At 34.0% G+C, this 19,702-nt stretch overlaps 2 protein-coding genes across 3 annotated transcripts in view; one reads left to right on the top strand and one right to left on the bottom strand.

The window, feature by feature from the left end:
- The first annotated feature begins 415 nt into the window (after window positions 1-415).
- The window catches only part of LOC134268149 (DNA polymerase theta-like), a 32,508-nt gene continuing 13,221 nt past the window's right edge, over window positions 416-19,702 (top strand). Inside the window, 11 exon segments of the mRNA XM_062750352.1 lie at window positions 416-521; window positions 2,640-3,086; window positions 3,617-3,754; window positions 4,445-4,599; window positions 6,181-6,292; window positions 6,728-6,868; window positions 7,464-7,596; window positions 7,748-8,088; window positions 10,499-10,642; window positions 11,059-11,178; window positions 18,149-18,291. Of these exon segments, the coding sequence (XP_062606336.1) occupies window positions 473-521; window positions 2,640-3,086; window positions 3,617-3,754; window positions 4,445-4,599; window positions 6,181-6,292; window positions 6,728-6,868; window positions 7,464-7,596; window positions 7,748-8,088; window positions 10,499-10,642; window positions 11,059-11,178; window positions 18,149-18,291 (1,923 nt within the window). The 5' untranslated portion in view covers window positions 416-472.
- LOC134268162 (E3 ubiquitin-protein ligase TRIM36-like) lies at window positions 13,820-16,014 on the bottom strand. Of its 2 annotated transcripts, none has more exons than XM_062750362.1 (2): window positions 15,909-16,014; window positions 13,820-15,605 (listed from the first exon to the last, which is right to left on the bottom strand). In XM_062750362.1, the coding sequence occupies exon 2, from the start codon at window positions 15,568-15,570 to the stop codon at window positions 13,894-13,896; it is 1,677 nt and encodes a 558-aa protein (XP_062606346.1). In that variant the 5' UTR covers window positions 15,571-15,605; window positions 15,909-16,014; the 3' UTR covers window positions 13,820-13,893. The 2 variants fall into 2 exon arrangements, with proteins under 2 accessions (XP_062606346.1, XP_062606350.1); XM_062750366.1 differs by having other exon boundaries at window positions 13,820-15,602; window positions 15,909-15,930.

Genomic DNA, 19,702 nt, shown 5'->3' with positions numbered 1-19,702 from the left:
CGCAAGTACACATAGGTGAGAACTTGTAGCTTTTTAAACTCAAACTACAGAATATATATTTTTCATCAATTGTTTGATATGAAGTTGAGAATTTATTATGTAAATCTAATGTATTTTTTTTTTATTTCAAGTCATAGATTTATTTAATACAAATGGATTGTAAAGTGTACTGCTGAAATGACATTATATGCATACTGGTACACATGCAGTTTGTTAACTTAAATTAAACAGAACACAATGATATTTACGCATACCTGTAAAATCACTGCTAGGTTTACAGGTACAAGTAGACGTACACGGTCAAAAAGCTTAATACCTGTATATTATTGTCTTACATGTGATTGTGTGTTGATTTTAGTTTTTAGAATGTAGGATCAGATATTGATGTCTTAATTATGTTTGATTATAGATTACAGGGTCAGACATTGATGCCTCGTTTTCTTCCTCCTTCTGTACGGAGCTGGATGAACAGATGCTGGTTGCCATGGAGACACTGGACAGGCCTCAAAGGTCACAGAAAGGTCAGCAGAAGATTCACATATAGATTACAGAAATTGTCAATATTTAATATTGAAATGAAATTAATAACTACTGTAACAGTAAAACTTGACTAATCCAGATGTTGTATAGCCTGAAATCTTGCTAAATCATGTTAATACTAGGGATGTCAATTTTTACTCGGACAGCTTAGTCGAACAGTCAGATGCTTTAGTCGAACGATAGTCGAATATTCGTTTAATTTTAATAATTTTTCATATCATTTTCACAGATTAACTTTTACAGACTAGTTTACAACATTTAACCTACGCTATCACCATTATACAACGAATTTCTGAATTGTAAACATGTACACATGTACGTAGTAAAATAAAAACTGTACATCAATATGTATCCAATGTATTTAATTTCAAAATTAATATATTATAGCTGCACATTTTATCTAAATGCAGGATATCAAACGCTCGTATTTATTCTTTCTTTACATAGCGGTAGTACATGTACCCCATAATTGAAGCCAATTTCTATGTGTCTGTCAATGATCTTTGAAGGTAAACAATTAAAGCGTGTCTCTTATAAAAACATTGAGAGGGCTAGAGCTTGGGATAAATTTTAATTCTGAAATTTTGTGCAAACAGTCAATGATTGTATGAAATTAATATCAGAAAAGGAAAACACGGTTTAATTACTCTCATAACGGGCCCCAATTTACATGTATTTACAATTTTGTAGTAGCTGTTTAATTCATATTCTTTCTGAATAGTTGTACATGTATCACGTCGGATCTTAGTTTGTATCTACAATATTAAACAATTTCCCTCTCCATTTAAAACAGTAAGAGGTAGACAATCATTAATAAACATGTTTGATTTTCTTTCCCAATCTGCTTTTTTTTGTCATTATTGTGGAGAACTTACTTTAGGAAAGTTTCATTTGAAGACTATGTTTGACTGATATTCGGCATATAATACATCATGTTTGATGTTACACTGCAGAATACAAGTTCTGTTTCACATAAACTTGATAACACTGTTTACCTTTTTTAAGCTATACCAAAACTGTAGATTTTGAAGATTTGTTTGCCGAACATACATCGACGTACAAATAATTTCCTTTGAACAGTTATAGCATACCCTCAATTTTACATACGAAAATATTGATCTGTAAATAAATGAAATGGGCAAACATAAGTTTATTGCCTTGAATTCAAAATTACTTTGATGAAACACATTTTAACGAATAACCGACTAAAGAAATTTTAGTCGATAGTCGACATGATCGAACGATAGACGAGTACTCGAATATTCGTTGACATCCCTAGTTTATACCATGTGGACTTTAAGTTGATTTCACTAAATTCATTTGTTTGAAATGTTGTCTAATATGAGACATTGCCTAATTCAGCCAATTTCTTTGGAACCAGTGGTACACAGATTAACAAGTCTTACTGCGTTTAAATGGGCTCCTTGGGATTGGGAATTTAATAACATTTTATTGCTCATAGGGAAATTTTATTGCATAATGTTTTCAAGAGAAAAACACAATGAATAGAATGGATCTTTTACTAAATTAACTATTCAGAACTGTTAATTAGAGAATAGATGAATTAATATACTATAAACGAATTACATTTGGCTGTGTATTCTTTTTAGCGGCATTGGCGGAACACAGCAACTGCTAAATCAAATACAAAGCTAAATGTCTTGCACGTATACACATAAATAAAAATATGAAGAAATGCGCTAAATCAAATTTACACTAACTTTTCAAACATCAATTTCCGCCAAATATTGTACATGCTAAATATAATACATTTACAGTATTAAAGTTTCTGCAAAGTTTCTTAAAACTTTGTTTATTTCCATTCAGATTTCCAAAACCTGGCCATGTTTTTTTACCAGAACTTTGAACAAATTAACTTTTTGAATTCATTTTTGTGAAAAAGGAATTTTGCTGTTGAGAATGAGGCCTATATTTTGCCCTGCTTAAGGGAAGTGGAAAATCCGTTTGAAGTTATTTATTACACTTATTCATGAGAAATTATCATTCATTACTGATTGGTTAATTCTGTGTTGACCTCACATTTCAGCCAATAAGATCAGAGCTGTATACTGATTGGTTAATTTGTCCTCACATTTCAGCCAATAAGATCAGAGCTGGTCAGCTGACATCAACACCAGGATGTGTGACCCCGTTACCAAGACGACAGTCCCAGCTGATGAAGTCCCTGTTCACCCTCCAGAGTCCCCTAAATGACAGCTTCCTCTCCCCCTTCCCCTCCCAGAACAAATCCTCCATTACAAAGAAAGGGGAGGAAAACCTGACCCCCGCCACAGCAGATAGCTCTGTTAGACTCAGTAGAGGGGGAAAGCCCAACAGAAAGAAACCAAGAAATGTATTAAATGAAATTGTCAATGAAAAAGTAAAGGAAGGTGGAGGGGGTGTAGAGGGAGAGAGGAATGTGATTGACCTTGATGTGATAGGTCAAAGGTCAAGGACAGAAGAAAATACTGGTAATATGAGTTCTGAAACACAGGAAAGGGTTGCTGAAAATCAAGAGATGACGGAAAATGCTGATTATCATACTGGTGAGTGTGACGATTTACTGTAGACAAACTTTTTTCCATGGGGTCATAATTTCGCGGAATCTCAATTTCTGTTTAATCCGCGGGTATAAAATTATTTGTATTTTGTAGTTTCTCACTATATGCCTTACATTTATATTAAGTAAATTTCTGCTGAAAATTTGTGACCGCGTACATAGCTTAAATTAATACCATGTGGAAAAAAGTACTTCTACAGTATTCAAATCTATGACAATAAATGTGAGCCAATTTTTAAGAGTTGATGTAAGTTTTATACATGAAAATTTCTAAGGCTGAAAATGAAAATCAATTATTTTTTGATTGTCAAATTTTAAATACACTAACATAGAATGGCAGTTAGTGTCTCAAATGTTTAATAAATGAAAGAACTAGTCTATATAGAATATCATGTAGACATTAGAAGCTAAATAGTTGATGTTTAATGAGGGAAATAAATACATATTATACAGACATTACAAACATTAAGTACGTAGTTCACATATATGTTCAATGTCTACATTTCTTTTATACAGATGGAGGTTTAACAGAAGACAAGCTGTTATTAAGTAACTGGGGACTTCCTGACCCTGTATTAAAACAGTACACAGATAAAGGGATCACCTCAATGTTTTCCTGGCAAGCAGAATGTCTGTGTTTACCCGGGGTTCTAGGTGAGTGAAATTGTAATGAATTATGGATATTACTCAATCAATATGGATATTACTCATAACCACTAACATTGTTTTGAGTAATCTAGGCATAGAAAAAAAGATAGTTTCTGCTTTCCCAATCGATGATGATTTGTAGTGGCAACATTATTTTTTTAAAAATGCCTTTAAGAATACCAGTATATAAAATTTCAGTTTTTGTCACTTGCATGAAAATTTCATTAATAAAATTTAATTAATTTGTCAAAATGAAATATATGGAGATACACAAAATCCAAGCTCAAAAGTCCATTCAGGAGAATCTGAGTAAACACGGACCACTAAAAATCAGTGGTGGGATCAGGTGCCATGATAGAGTGAGCATCCCCTTCCATGTGCTCCTTGTCATGATCAGATATTATTACTCAGCAGAGTTGTCTTTCTTGATTGTATTGTCATTGTTTTATGTTTATTGTGGGAGGTAACCTGGTATACTCAGCCCCCCAACTATTGTTCTGCAGAGTTATCTATCTTTATTATTTCTGTGTTATTCTAGGGGGAGGTAACCTGGTATACTCAGCCCCCACTGTTATTCTGCAGAGTTATCCATCTTTTATATTTCTGTGTAATTCTAGGGGGAGGTAACCTGGTATACTCGGCCCCCACTGTTATTCTGCAGAGTTATCTATCTTTTTTATTTCTGTGTTATTCTAGGGGGAGGTAACCTGGTATACTCGGCCCCCACTAGTGCTGGTAAAACAATGGTGGCAGAACTCCTGGTCCTGAAGCGAGTCCTAGAAACAAAGAAGAAAGCCATCTTTATCCTACCTTTTGTGTCTGTGGCCAGAGAGAAGATGTTCTATTTACAAGTAAGTTGTTCCTGACATTCATATCGACAGGTAACTAGGTCAGCTGCTAATTTTTTTTTTTACAAGTAGGTTATACTGTAGATTCCTTATTTTTTGCCAGTACTTACTATCCCAAAATGGCTATTAGAAGTCAAATCGTGAAAAAAAATTATTTCTGAGAAGACTGTTGATCAAGACATTTTACTTGGATTTAATCAACCCAAAAATTAAATCGAGTACTTTTGTTTTGCTAATGGTGCTTCTCACAAAATTTATGCTGTAAAAAATTCATTGCATAATATGTTTTACGGTGTGACCTTTGAGGCGAGCACAGTCCTATACACAGCTTTGAATCGTTGAACGTCAAACTGCACTAGACACATTGTAGACTGGGATGTCACATGACGTCAGAATTTACGGAGACAGCCGAGCATCTGGTTAAAAAAGACGACAAGTCTTGTTCAGTATTAAATGAAATACATTGTACAGTAGATGAAAATATTTTTTGTTACTTTTAAGCTTTGTGGAAATTAAGAAAAGTAAACATATCTTGGGAAAGAATATTTATTCTTGGTCTTTTGTATGTTTTAAAATAAATACGGATGGAACATTTGGAGTGAGGGAATTTTGGGAATGTTGCACAGGAAAATTTGGCTGACGTTATACAGGTTTCGTTCCAAATTTCCTCTGTTCTTACACGTTAGTCTGTAGAGCTCGCTTCGCTGCGCTCGCTTTAAGAGCAAATTTACAGTAATTCCTCTATGTGTATGTAGGTCTCTATCCTTAGAATTCTCTACTAAATCTTTTCATTGTTTGTTTACAGCAGTTGTTCCAGGATGTAGGTGTCGTAGTGAGCGGGTTTATGGGGAGTTACTCTGAATCATTTTATTGTTCATTTACAGCAGCTGTTCCAGGATGTAGGTGTCGTAGTGAGCGGGTTTATGGGGAGTTACTCTGAATCATTTTATTGTTCGTTTACAGCACTGTTCCAGGATGTAGGTGTCGTAGTGAGCGGGTTTATGGGGAGTTACTATTGTTCGTTTACAGCAGTTGTTCCAGGATGTAGGGGTGGTAGTGAGCGGGTTTATGGGGAGTTACTCTGAATCATTTTATTGTTCGTTTACAGCAGCTGTTCCAGGATGTGGGTGTCGTAGTGAGCGAGTTTATGGGGAGTTACACTAAATCTTTTTATTGTTTGTTTACAGTGAGTTGTTTTATGGGGAATTACACTAAATCTTTCCATTTTTTGTTTACAGCAGTTGTTCCAGGATGTGGGGGTGGTAGTGAGCGGGTTTATGGGGAGTTACTCTGAATCATTTTATTGTTTCTTTACAGCAGCTGTTCCAGGATGTTGGGTGTCGTAGTGAGGGGGTTTATAGGAAGTTACTCTGAATCATTTTATTGTTTGTTTACAGTGAGCGGGTTTATAGGGAGTTACACTAAATCTTTCCATTTTTTGTTTACAGCAGTTGTTCCAGGATAGTGAGCGGTGTACTCTGAATCATTTTATTGTTCGTTTACAGCAGCTGTTCCAGGATGTGGGTGTCGTAGTGAGCGAGTTTATGGGGAGTTACACTAAATCTTTTCATTTTTTGTTTACAGCAGCTGTTCCAGGATGTGGGTGTGGTAGTGAGCGGGTTTATGGGGAGTTACTCCCCTCCTGGGGGGCTCAGTCAGGTGGACGTAGCGGTGTGTACCATAGAGAAGGAAACATGTTGAAAATTATGATGGAGGAAAACAGCATCAAAAGCTAGGTAAGGTAATACAACATCAACAAGATTTTAGGTGTTATAAATTTTTGATAGGTCTGTAATACAACATAACAAGTAGGTCTGTAATACAAAAAAACAAGCTATTTGTTAAGCATTTAAGTCTGTTGTCAAAATTCAACGAGCTTCTGTTGTCAAAGTCTCATATATTTGTCAAAAAAATACAGTCTAACAATTTTTCTTTTGTCAAAACATCTCAACAAGCAAGGTATGTTTATCAGTCTCAACAGGGCTAGGTTGTTGTCATGGATAGCCTCAACAAGGTCTGTTTTCCCTGTTTCAACAAGCTTTGTCAAATGTCTCAACAAGCTAAAGTTGTCATACAGTCTCAACAAATTGGTCTGTTGTCATACAGTCTCAAAGGGGTCTGTTTTATACAGTCTCAACTTTCATACAGTCTCAACAAGCTTTCAGTTGTCCATACAGTCTCAACAAGCTTCTGTTGTCAATGATAAAGCTAGGTCTGTTGTCATACAGTCTCAACAAGCTAGGTCTGTTGTCATACAGTCTCAACGAGCTAGGTCTGTTGTCATACAGTCTCAACGAGCTAGGTCTGTTTTTTTAAATATGCAGGTCATTTTCTGAGTCTCAACAATTTGTTGTAAAAGCCTCAAATATAAATTGGTGTTTAAGATTTGGAAAGTTCAACTCATGTTAAGAGGGCTGGGTGGTTCAGGTTGGGGCCATTTTTAGAGCTAGGTCTGTTGTCATAATTCAACAGCTATATATTCAACAAGAAAGGTCTGTTGTCATACAGTCTCATAGGTCTGTTGTCATACAGATATAAATAGGTCTGTTGTTTCAACAAGATATAAATTGGTGTTTAAGATTTGGAAAGTTCAACTCATGTTAAGAGGGCTGGGTGGTTCAGGTTGGGGCCATTTTCAGACCACTTTGATCTCCTTTAGAAGAAGAGCTTCTTGGAAATATATATACCCGGTATACAAAAAATGATCAAATTTTAAAACTTTTTTTCTTTGGCGAATGATAGTTGACATCTTAAAAGATATTATATCTGATGGTTAATTTGTTGACTACCCAGCCTCTTAAGTTTGACTCCACATCTAGAATCAAAATTATTTCATTTAAATAAATTTTTCCTCACCTGTCCACCAGGTATAATAGTGGTGGACGAGTTACACCTTGTAGGAGACCAACACAGGGGCTACCTGCTAGAACTGATGCTCACCAAGATCCGATTCCTCAGTCAGAAAAAGTCAACAAAAACAACCGACACTGAGGATTCTGGGTAATGAACATGGAGTTTTTTTGTCAATTGTCTACTAAATGGTAGAGATAAAGTACACTAGTATATATTGACTTTTTAATGCCACCATTTTTCAGTACTGTTCAATATTTTTTTAAAGAATTTTTTATGATATTTCCTTTTCTCTTTAAAGCTCTACAGAAGGAGTCCAGATTGTAGGTATGAGTGCCACCCTACCTAACCTTGACCTTCTATCTCACTGGCTGGACGCCACGCTCTACCGCACAGACTACCGCCCCGTACCTCTCACGGAGTGTGTCAAACTGGGGGCAGACATCTTTGATTCCAGTCTACAGAAAATTAGGGAGGTGGATCTTAGAGTGGTGTGTAAGGGGGATACAGATAACGTGTTTCTGCTTTGCTTAGAAACATTGGGTGGGGGACACTCAGTGCTTATTTTCTGTCCAACAAAGAACTGGTGTGAGAAGTTGGCAGAGACGATTGCCAGGGAGTTTTACAACATTCTGAAGAAAGGTGAGAATGAAAGAAAAAGCATGTTTTTCCAAGTTTATGTTGTTTTAGTGGGGAATAATGTATGTGTCTCACCTTTTTTTTTGATTTTCAGGGAGAGGGCTACATCCTTAGTTATCTAAGGTCTAATGGCAAGCTGTGGGAGTGATTTACTCCCGCACGGATTTCGGCTCAAATTAACAGTAAATGGCTATTTTATTAACATTTCTTAATTGTCCAAATAAGTAGTCATCCAAGACGTAAACCAATGCAAAAATTTCACGATCCCTATATTGCTTATTTTTCATGTATGTCAACATTTACAACTCGAATTTATCCGCCATGTTTACTGACCTTGATAGATTGTATTTTGGGACAGCCAATGAGGGGTTTAGGTTCTATAGGAGCTCTTTTTGGAATTCCTTATTTTAAACATAAATATCGCTGCTTGCATAAAAATAGCACTTAAAATGGTTTTATATACCTATGTTTTTGTGATGAAATTCAGCACATACATTTAATATATATTTACATTCAGTATAATTTTCCTTATAAAATCCATTAGAAATCCACGACGTTCAAATTTCAATAACACACGCGAAACCTTGTCACCGCGCGTTAGAATACACAGTAGGAACTATATGCATTTTCAATACTCTAGAAACACCAACATGTACAATGTTTTATTTCAATTAAACGAAAAACTACAACCCTGAAAAATTAATGTAGAATTTAACGTAATGTGAATTAAGGGGTAAATGTAAAGAATTAATTTGGCATATTTTTAATCGCAATGTTTGTTTGCGTAATTTAACTTTGCAACGTCACTTAACGTCATCTGACGTCACAAACGGCTCTTACGTCTATTAACCACGTTAGGTTTGAACCACTAAATTTACATTACATGTTAGCGAGAAAAGCAATTATGATTAGAGAATGACATTTGAATTCATATTTTTGGCAAGTTAAGGTCCTACAACACACCTAAACCACAAATTTATCATACCGCGCTAACGCGCGGTATTCAATTTCTTGGCACGGCCGTGTTATCATCAAGACAGCCAAAATTATGAATTCAATGCTTAATTAAACACCGATAATTGCTTTATTCAGTTGTTCTAAATTTCAAGCGAAAGTCTCATTACATCACGCGTGAACTGTCATGGCTGCTGAAGAAAACTACCAGGAACATGCAGAGTTATTTTACAAGTTTTTTCGCATTTAACGGGGTCTACTGTTGACAGTGAATAAAAAATTTTTATGAGAAGTTAGTTGAATGTAAAAATTTTATTTTGCCTGCAATCGCTCCTAAAAAAAAAATATTTGCACCATTAAAGATGGAAATTTAGCCCTCTGTTAATCAATTTAAAAAATTGGAGAGGGCTACATTATTGCAGCTAATGTTGTTTGTGTGGGGAGGTATGTCTCTCAGACTGTCTTTTCAATGGGTCAAAGGTACAATCTATAGGTTATTATAGGATTAAACGTTCTTTTTGAAAAATTTATCGATGTGTAAACTCTTGACATTTTACTCACAAACTAAATAAAAGTGCGAAGCACATTTATGTTATTTGTATAAAATGTCTACACATATATTTTTCAAAAAATAATTCTTATAATTCCAATCTCGAATTTTAAAAAATATTTAAATTATTTCTCTTTGAGGCCTCCATACAATCCGTTAATCTGGACGGCGTAGGAATACATTTTACCGTAAAGGAATGTAATTCAGAAATTTCTGAGTTACAAAACTTAACATTGTCAAAACAATCTTTAAATAAACTTATAACTTGAAATGCTGTTTAAGTCAACCAAATATCGTAATTACATTAACTGTCATATAGTTCGTTTTGACCATGGCCATTTGACATAAACAACAACTTCAAAACGAAACTTGTGTAAGATTTCAATTTGCACTTGTATATAAATTCAACTGATAACAATATAGAAAGGTTATATGAATTTGATGCTAATAGGGCAAGAGTTTGTTTAATTTCTTTTCCTGTCAAAACAATACAGACTGAGGCAATTTTCTACGTATGAACGTTGAGACAGCCTGTTTTTAAAATTCACACTTCTGATCGGACAGTGACATAAACATTTTCACGGCTTCAGTTAGGCAGTCTAGTATGTTGCCAGTTTTGTTTTAACCTTTTAAAGTTTCTTGTATTCATTATTTAGCCAGAACAGACCCAGAAATAACTGCTTTCATTGTTTATACGAGCAGTGTCATCTGAAAGTAGTTCTGATTGAAAGAATTTATCGATGTTTCTGGAACGTGTTCTCCTCCAATCAAAACACAGGAAATCAATAGATAAAATGAAGATTGGAATTATTAAGGTTTAACTTTTGATAAATTCAGATCTACTTTGTAAATTCTTCTTTACTCTGATTAGTTCATGTTTACATAGTGATGATTTCTATACATGGTCAGGTCCTGAGACAGACTGTTCTTCCCCTCTACCCCTGAACAGAGCCTCCCTGATGGAGGTCGTAGAACAACTGAGGAGGACTCCTGTGGGGTTAGACTCTACCCTGGGGAAGACTGTGCCGTACGGGGTGGCATATCATCACGCAGGTATTGTGATTGTCAGTGAGGCATGTTTTATATCAGATTGTCTCCATCAAGAATTGAAAGAGTGTTACAAATATTTTGCCAATTTTGGTTATTGTTTTAAGAAACTTAACGATGAAGACTACAGCAATTATCAGTATTTATAAGTAACAGCTAAAACTTGTCAGCAAAACCGAAAATGATATCATTAAATACCAGTATTTATCAGCAAGGACAGCACAGCATCAGTAATAATCCAACATTTTCAGTAATATTCATGATTCATGGCACTTTTTTCTTTTGACTAGCATAATAATCATATTTCAGATCCATTTCTGCCATATATTTGTGACTTGATCTTGCAGGTTTGATTTTGCAGGTTTTTTGATGAAGAGACATTTGATTTCAGACAGGGGTCAGTAAGGTCCTATATTGATTAGACTCTTCCGGATCTTCTAGCCGTGTCATCAGGACCCCCATCTTCCACGGCAAAACCATAGACTTCCTGACTTACAAGCAGATGATTGGTCGAGCTGGGAGAAAGGGGGTGGATACACAGGGTCAGTTATTTTAATATTGATTGATGATTTTGGCTAATTTTTTTTTTGTAAAATTGCTTAATTTTTTTAAAATGTAGAGCTCTCCAGAACAACTTAGCCATTGTTAACCAAAGTTTAAGAAAAATGAGTCTCATGGTCTCTAATTTTTTTCAATAAAATGTATAGAGAGCTAATAGGGTTTTTTTTCCTTCAAAATTTCTTTATCCCATTGAGAGAAACATGAATATATATTTTATATCAACTTTATAGTGATTAACCTCTTAACAAATATCATATATTTAAGTTTCATAGGAGTTATAAATTATATCTATTGATAACACAGTGTTCAAAATGCATAAACCATTATGGAAAAAAAAATACATGAAGTGTACACAAAGATAAACATCCTCTTTTAAGTTTAACTTAACATTGTTAACTCATACATGTACATGACAGAGAATCTTTTTTAGAGTTTTGAAATTGACATAAGGTTATACACGCTATGGTATATAATGTTCAACTTATATTGTATATCATAACCACCAGTGTTTTACAGTTTGTTTAATTTCATATTAATTCTCTGCTAAGGGGCAATTATTAGGGCCCCGCAAGGATTTGCGGGTGCCCTATAGTAATCACTTTGTCTGTCTGTCCGTCTGTCTGTCCGTCTGTCAATCTGATTGGCTACAAATTTTCTGTTGTTTTCTAATAACTTTTTTTATGGTTGCCCAAAAGTTTATAATTTGGTATGAGTTCAATAGGCAAAATACATATTTTGATGCTAAGTAATTCCTTATGTCTTCTAGTTTGAAGCTTTTCATTCCTTAACTATGATGAACTAGCAACTTTTTTTATGTTGCCCAATTAAGATCAAATTTGGTACAGTATTTCACAAGGCAAAAATACATATTTTGATGCTAAGTTTGGTTTTTATGTCTTTTGGACTGAAGGTTTAGATTCCTTAACATATATAAGAATGCATATCCAGAGATAACTGCTGAGTTGTTTCAGTAAACTGAATACTGGTCTAAAGCACATGGGATTAATTAGCTTTCCTCCTGAAGAAAATGTAAATTATCTTTAATATCAATTGAGTTAATGCCACCTCTGTCTGCAAATGAAGTTTTAAAGTTAAATCAATTTGGAATGTTATGAACACTCTGAAATGTATTTAAATATATTTTTTTATTATTTATTTTTGTTTGAAAGTTATGATTTCATTGAATAAAGGTCAATAGATTGAAGATTTTTTGCGTTTACCAGGGTACTTTTTTCTCACTTTTTGCATTTTTCTAAATATATTAGTTCAAGAACTTTTATTTTATGTAGCTTATTTTATCATTAATACTTTCTTATTGTAAATTTAGAAGAAAATGATAGAGAGGTGACATTAATCCCTTGGGATTAATTATCTAGCATGCTGCAGAAAATTTAGTAGGCTTTTCTTTATCTGTCACTTTAAGATTAATGAAAACCTTTTGCAACGCACGTTTGTTTGAACTTAATAAGTTAAATCATACCTTCATATATTTGCATTCATTGAAGGCTGGCATTTTATATAACACAAGATTCATAATTTTTGAATGACATTCATGTTTTCTTCTTTACTGCCTATATGTAAATGCAAGGATTTATTTTCAGGTTTTTGAATATTCAGGAATTATCTTGAAATTTTAAGAATACAGTTGCATGTTGCACTTTCTTTGATATTTATTAATCTTTTGTACCTGCACCCTTTTAATTCTTTCCCATGTTTTGCTTGGTCATTTTCCTTTATACAATAATAATATTATTATAAAAATGATCACAAAAAAAAATATACGTTTATTGACTGAGTTTGAGGGCAACATGCGTATTTACCCAAGAAACTGTCTGCCTGAGGCTTATATAAAAGACAGTGGCATCAGGGTGACATGCTATCTTTAGATTGTCAATTAGTTATTATTTCATATTATTTTACATTTTTTGACATTTGTATTTTGTACTAAATTATATTCCGTAAAATTAAAATATACACGATGCATTTTGGTATAATACTTTCCTACACACGTGGTACAATTTTAAAGATTGAAATAAACACATTATTCCCACGTGTGCTCTGTAATTTCTCTCTCTGTCAAAATAATAAAATGATAATAACAAGCTCTGCTTCTATAGTCTCTTTTGTGGTAGCTAAAGAATGATATATTCAAATTTCTTTATCCCATTTTTTCGATACCATAAAAGTCATTCATTATTTTATTTCTACTATATTGATTAACAAATATCATACAAGTGACATAGGAGTTATAAATTATATCAGTGATAAGGTCAAAATGCATAAACCATGAGAAAAAATTTCTTCTTAATACAATCTTGAACATAAAAGTTTTAACTTATATAAGAGTGTAAGTATACATGATATAATACAAATTTTTAATAGTTTTGAAATTGACATTCAGTGTAAGGTTATAAACCAATCAATATAATGTTCAACTGATTCTGTATATCATCTCCACCAGTATTTTACAGTTTGTTTAATTCAATTTTCTTTATGCCTAGAGGCAATTATTTAAAACCTTTTATTGTAAAAATGATCATAAAGAAACAACACAGTTTATTCCATACCAATGTTATTCCAATGAAAATGTTTGTATACAATTTTTTACACATTGTTTCTTCCATAATTACTTCAATTGGTCATGATTAAAACAAACATGGTATTTATTTATTCACTGCATGGTTATGGTGGATCCATCACATGTATTTGATTTTCTTCACTTTACCATGGTCCCACTCAGCTACAAAGAGGTTGTCTCTGGTGTCTACACCTAAACCCCATGGTTTCTGTAGATCACAGTTATCAATGTAATGGAGGAACTGCCCGTTCTGATCTAGGATGTGGATGCAGTGGTTTTTTGGGTCTGCTGTCAGGATCTGACTCTGGCTGTCAGTTGTGATGCCGTATGGATAAAATAAAAATTTCTTGGTAGTAGAGGGATGACCAGTGTATTTAAATTGGAGAATTCCTGCCTGATTAACCACCACTACTGCTTTGGCTTTATAGTCAGCCACACAGATATCCAGGTTCCTGTTCTCACTGATGTATTTAGTGTAGCCACCAGATGAATACAGAGGTTTACCTTCACTATCAAACTGAATGGTTTGTGTTTCTGTGGAGCCAGAGAAACGGACAACTTTTGATTGTTTATTATCATCACTGACCATGGTAACCAGGAGGTCACCAGAGGAGGTACTACAGACAAAGTAAGGTTTCCACCCCTGTAGTCTGATCACTTCTTGTATATTTTTATTCTTCACTATGTTTACAGTTCCTGTATAAGGGTCAGTATAAACTAGATCTCCACTCCTTGTCACTGCTATGTCAGGTGGATCATTCCCAGACTTGGTTTGGATTGACTTCAGTAGTTTGCCCTGGAGGTTGTAGAGTTTCATGATTTTGTCTAATCCACATGTCCAGATTTCTTCATCACTGAGACAGGTAACACTGTATACTTTGTCATACCCAGTGTCTATGGTGGTGATGAGCTCTGGTTCATCAAGCAGTGGTTTGACTGGAGGACAGGATACAGCTTCTGGTGTCTTCATTGTGTAGCCATGTTCTTCTGTTGTAATGGATAATGCTGACAGAGAACCAAACATTTGATGGAGCTGTTCTGTGTTGATCTGATGAGGAGAGAAACTTGGTAATAAAACATTGACTTTAGGAGGCAAACTTCTGAACTCAGCATTCCTGGATTTGTATGCAGAGGTTAGGGAGACATCATTGGAGTCGAGCATTTTCTTCAGATCATATATGCATTGTTTTACATCAGAAGTAATCTGTTTGATTTCATTTTCCTGTTTATTTAGAGCAGCCAGGTGTTTAGATTTCATCTCATCAATTTCAGATTTCTGTTTGTTGACAATGATGTTAATTTCTCTGTGCCAGTCTTCTCCTTGTTTGGTGACAGCTGTTGTCAGTTTCTCATAATGTTTCTCTAAGTTTTCTTTTTCAGAGTTTAAATCTAATGCAATTTCTTCATATATAGGAAAGATTGTTTTCTCTAGTTCTTGTAAGTCTTTTTCAAAATACTTTCTTTTAGAACTGAGTTTCTTCAGAGCATCAGATAAATCATGTCCTTTATGTTTCCCAGAGGAGATGCATGCAGAACAGACAGGAATGTCACATTTCTCACAGTAAAGTTCACAGTGTTTCTGAGTGTGGTTTGGACATTTTGGGTAGTAAACATTAGGAGTAGATTTTCTGTGTTTATATGGTACAACATTGTGTCTTTTAGAGGAATCAGAGAGATGTTTTCCAACACAGACTATACAGAGATTTACATGACAAAGTTCACAGTGACTCTGTAATGCAGCGGTTTGACACAGGTCACAGAGGAGGATATCTTGCGCACTGTAACGGGGGTCCATTATAGGGGTCTGTCACATGATGAAGGCGGTGGCTGCTGTAATATAGCATGTATAGTGTATTACGGTAATTTATATTACTCTCAATAAAAGGAGAGAAAAGACAGAGATTTTTAAATAAGCTCAAAATTGACATGAATCAGTAAGTGTTGATTGGAGGGGATACATGATTATATACAGTGATAACATGCAGCTCTTTATTGCTTTACTGGATCAGCACATCAAGACATAAATTATATGTCATTTTTTATAAGAATATAAGATATTTTCGGAGAACTTTAAATTTTTTAATATTTTTTTTTACACCAAGTCAGAATCATAAAATAATTATTGAGTCTCACCTGTTATTACAAGATGGCCGTCCTGACTACATAATAGAGACCGACAATCAACTTCCTGGTCTTGGTTCTAGATTTTGACCTACTTTCAGGTCACATGATTTAAATACCTGTACATGCACATGATTGAGGGTATTGATATCATTTAGCAATTTCAAATTATATTTGGCGTAAACTTGATTTGAAAAATTTTATTTTCTATATACCTGTATGTATGGTGTTGACAAAATGTAAATTTGGTAAAAAAAAAAAAATATGTACTTGTTTAAAAATACATGAAATGTTCTGAAGATAATTAAAGTTTATTTAAATCTCTCCTGTAGAAATATTGACTTTACCTGGTGTATCTACCTATGAACAACATTTTAATAAATATCACTGTTATTTGTCTTTAAACAGAAATAGGAACTTTCTTTAATGCAAGAATTTAAATTGTAGACTGATTTGGTCTACATATACATATATAAGTTACAATTTAAAGGACAAATACCCTTTAGTTAATTCTTTAAAAAAAATTCTTTGCTTGAAATTTCAAAAAGAATGTCTCTTAACTAATCAATTTTCACAGCTTATGATAATTTGAAAATTTTTTTTGATGGATCCTTGAAGTAAAATTAGTACACATTCAAATATTATATAGTAAAATTAAAATCATTTTTTAAAAAAATTTAATGATTTTAATTTTAAATCTAATATTTGAATGTGTACTAATTTTACTTCAAGGACCCATCATATACAGCTGTACTCTTTTTATACGCCCGTCTTAAGACGGGACGTATTATGTTATAGGCTTCATGTCCGTCTGTCTGTCTGTCTGTCTGTCCGTCCGTCCGTCTGTTAGCTTTTCTCGTGTATTTAACTTGAATACCATAATTTAGAGTTATCAAACTTTGTTACAGCTGATAATTTGGGTAGAAGGTGTGTCTGTGCACAAAAAGTAGAAGTCGCTCTGACCTATTATTAAAAAGTTATAGCCAAATATGGAAAAATCCTGTCCAGTCCATAACTTGAAAACTATTAGACTTAGAGTCATCAAACTTGGCCACTTCATGCATCTTAGGTAGAGGGTGTGTCACGACCTATTTCAAGGTCACTGTGACCTTTAATTTAAGTGAAATTAAAAAAAAAATCTCTTTTTTTCTCTTCATTTATACACTCCAAAAAATGTAAAAGTATTGCACTATCCTTATTAGAAAAATGTTAAATTAAGAAAAATACTTATTTTTTTTAGTATATACTTGACAGCAATCTATAACAAATGTAATGTATGTTAAAGAAATTCCACCACTCCCATGAGTTTAATTATCAAGCACTGGTCAAGAAGAATTTTGATAACAGAAAATTGCATGTCAAATTAGAGAGAGAAATTAATGAGTTTAGTGTGATAGCATTGGTGCTATCTATATATTGATATTGGAAAATGGGTAATCCTGTTGGATTAAAAATAGCTCTTGTTGGCTAGCATAAGTTTTAAAATGAATTTGATGAGGAGTAAATAAAACTAATTTGATTTTGCATAATAAACTGTTTTGATATTACATAAAATTATGAACTTTAAAAAACTAATTTTATGGGGGTGGGGTGGAATCAGCATATCCATATGAATTGCATATTAAAACCTGTCTGCCATTAAATCTAACAAAAAAATCATTGAGGTTTTATATTTTTTAAAATGCTTAATGGTAGATAGTGCAGATCCAAAAATCTCTTAGGAGTAATGAGTAGACAAGCATCCAGTTAAAGATTAATTAATGTGTTCAATGTAGCAAGGCTATAGCTGTCTCAATTATTTCTTCATAGCATTATCTTTGTGTATTTTGGGAATTAGACAGAAGAACTGTTGGTCATTTTATATTTGATGGCCAGCCTTTCATTTTCAAAATTAATTAGGTATAGATTAAGTTGTTAAGCTTAATTTGATATTGTTTAATATGATATGCATTCAGCAAGGTCTAACACAACCAGCATAGAAATCTATGAATGATGCAATACATGTATATGTTATAATCAATGCCTACACCACAGGAGATGGACAAACAAATTTTTTAAGGAGTTGAAAAATCATGGAAATCTAAAATCAAGGTTGACATGATTTTCTTGCACATTTGATTGTTTAAGATAATTGTAATTTTTTGACGGGCGTATCATGCTGTGGCGTGGCACTTTATTAACATGTTTCTTTAAGTAGAAATATCATTTTTATATTGATTAAATAATTCATTGATTACACTACACAATTATAGGAGAGAGTATCCTGATCTGTAAGCCCAGTGAGAGAAGTAAAGCCGTGACCTTAGTACAGTCTGAACTGCCACCTGTCAGGAGTTGCCTGATCAAACACCAAGGGGAACAACTCAGTTCTAGCATGAAAAGAGCCATACTAGAGGTTTGTAATGTAGCCTGATTCCTTTTGTTATTGTGAATAAAAGCGGTAGCAAAGAAATGGTTATCTTAGATAGTTAAATTTCTTTTAATGTGTAACAATATTTTTATGTCGATTATTATTGGATTTAATGTAAATATTATCATCATATGCTCATAAATTTTTAAAAAATATTTACAAAGTTAAAATAAAGTTCTGCAGCAGGATAAATTCTCTAGACAGTCGGCAAAGGACATAATATGTAGTTGTTCGAGTGTAAAATAGAAATTCTAATAAAAATTTCATGTATGGTGGTGTCAGTGATAGGTTTGGCAGTCTATGCCTCCTATTATGTATTATACATTATTTTGTGTGTTTTATTGATAGTTGTCAGTTATGTCATTATTTTTGTGTGTCGTTTTTTGTATGCCCCTCCATGATAGTAATAGTTCTCAGTGGTGTGGTGGTGTCTGTGACAGATGTGGCAGCCTATGCCTCCTGTACTATGTTATATCTATATATACATTATACAGATAGTTGTCAGTGGTGTGGCGATGTCTGTGACAGATGTGGCAGCCTATGCCTCCTGTACTATGTTATATCTATATATACATTATACAGATAGTTGTCAGTGGTGTGGCGGTGTCTGTGACAGATGTGGCGGCCTATGCCTCCTGTACTATGTTATATCTATATATACATTATACAGATAGTTGTCAGTGGTGTGGTGGTGTCTGTGACAGATGTGGCAGCCTATGCCTCCTGTACTATGTTATATCTATATATACATTATACAGATAGTTGTCAGTGGTGTGGCGATGTCTAAGACAGATGTGGCAGCCTATGCCTCCTGTACTATGTTATATCTATATATACATTATACAGATAGTTGTCAGTGGTGTGGCGATGTCTGTGACAGATGTGGCAGCCTATGCCTCCTGTACTATGTTATATCTATATATACATTATACAGATAGTTGTCAGTGGTGTGGGGGTGTCTGTGACAGATGTGGCAGCCTATGCCTCCTGTACTATGTTATATCTATATATACATTATACAGATAGTTGTCAGTGGTGTGGTGGTGTTTGTGACAGATGTGGCGGCCTATGCCTCCTGTACTATGTTATATCTATATATACATTATACAGATAGTTGTCAGTGGTGTGGGGGTGTCTGTGACAGATGTGGCAGCCTATGCCTCCTGTACTATGTTATATCTATATATACATTATACAGATAGTTGTCAGTTGTGTGGTGGTGTCTGTGACAGATGTGGCGTCCTATGCCTCCTGTACTATGTTATATCTATATATACATTATACAGATAGTTGTCAGTGGTGTGGTGGTGTCTGTGACAGATGTGGTAGCCTATGCCTCCTGTACTATGTTATATCTATATATACATTATACAGATAGTTGTCAGTGGTGTGGCGG

The sequence above is a fragment of the Saccostrea cucullata genome, unplaced genomic scaffold (genome assembly GCF_032062105.1).
Source record: "Saccostrea cucullata isolate Sc308-1 unplaced genomic scaffold, CSIRO_AGI_Scuc_v1 ctg4209, whole genome shotgun sequence".
NCBI lineage: Eukaryota > Metazoa > Mollusca > Bivalvia > Ostreida > Ostreidae > Saccostrea > Saccostrea cuccullata.
This window is presented reverse-complemented; position numbering and strand designations above follow the sequence as displayed.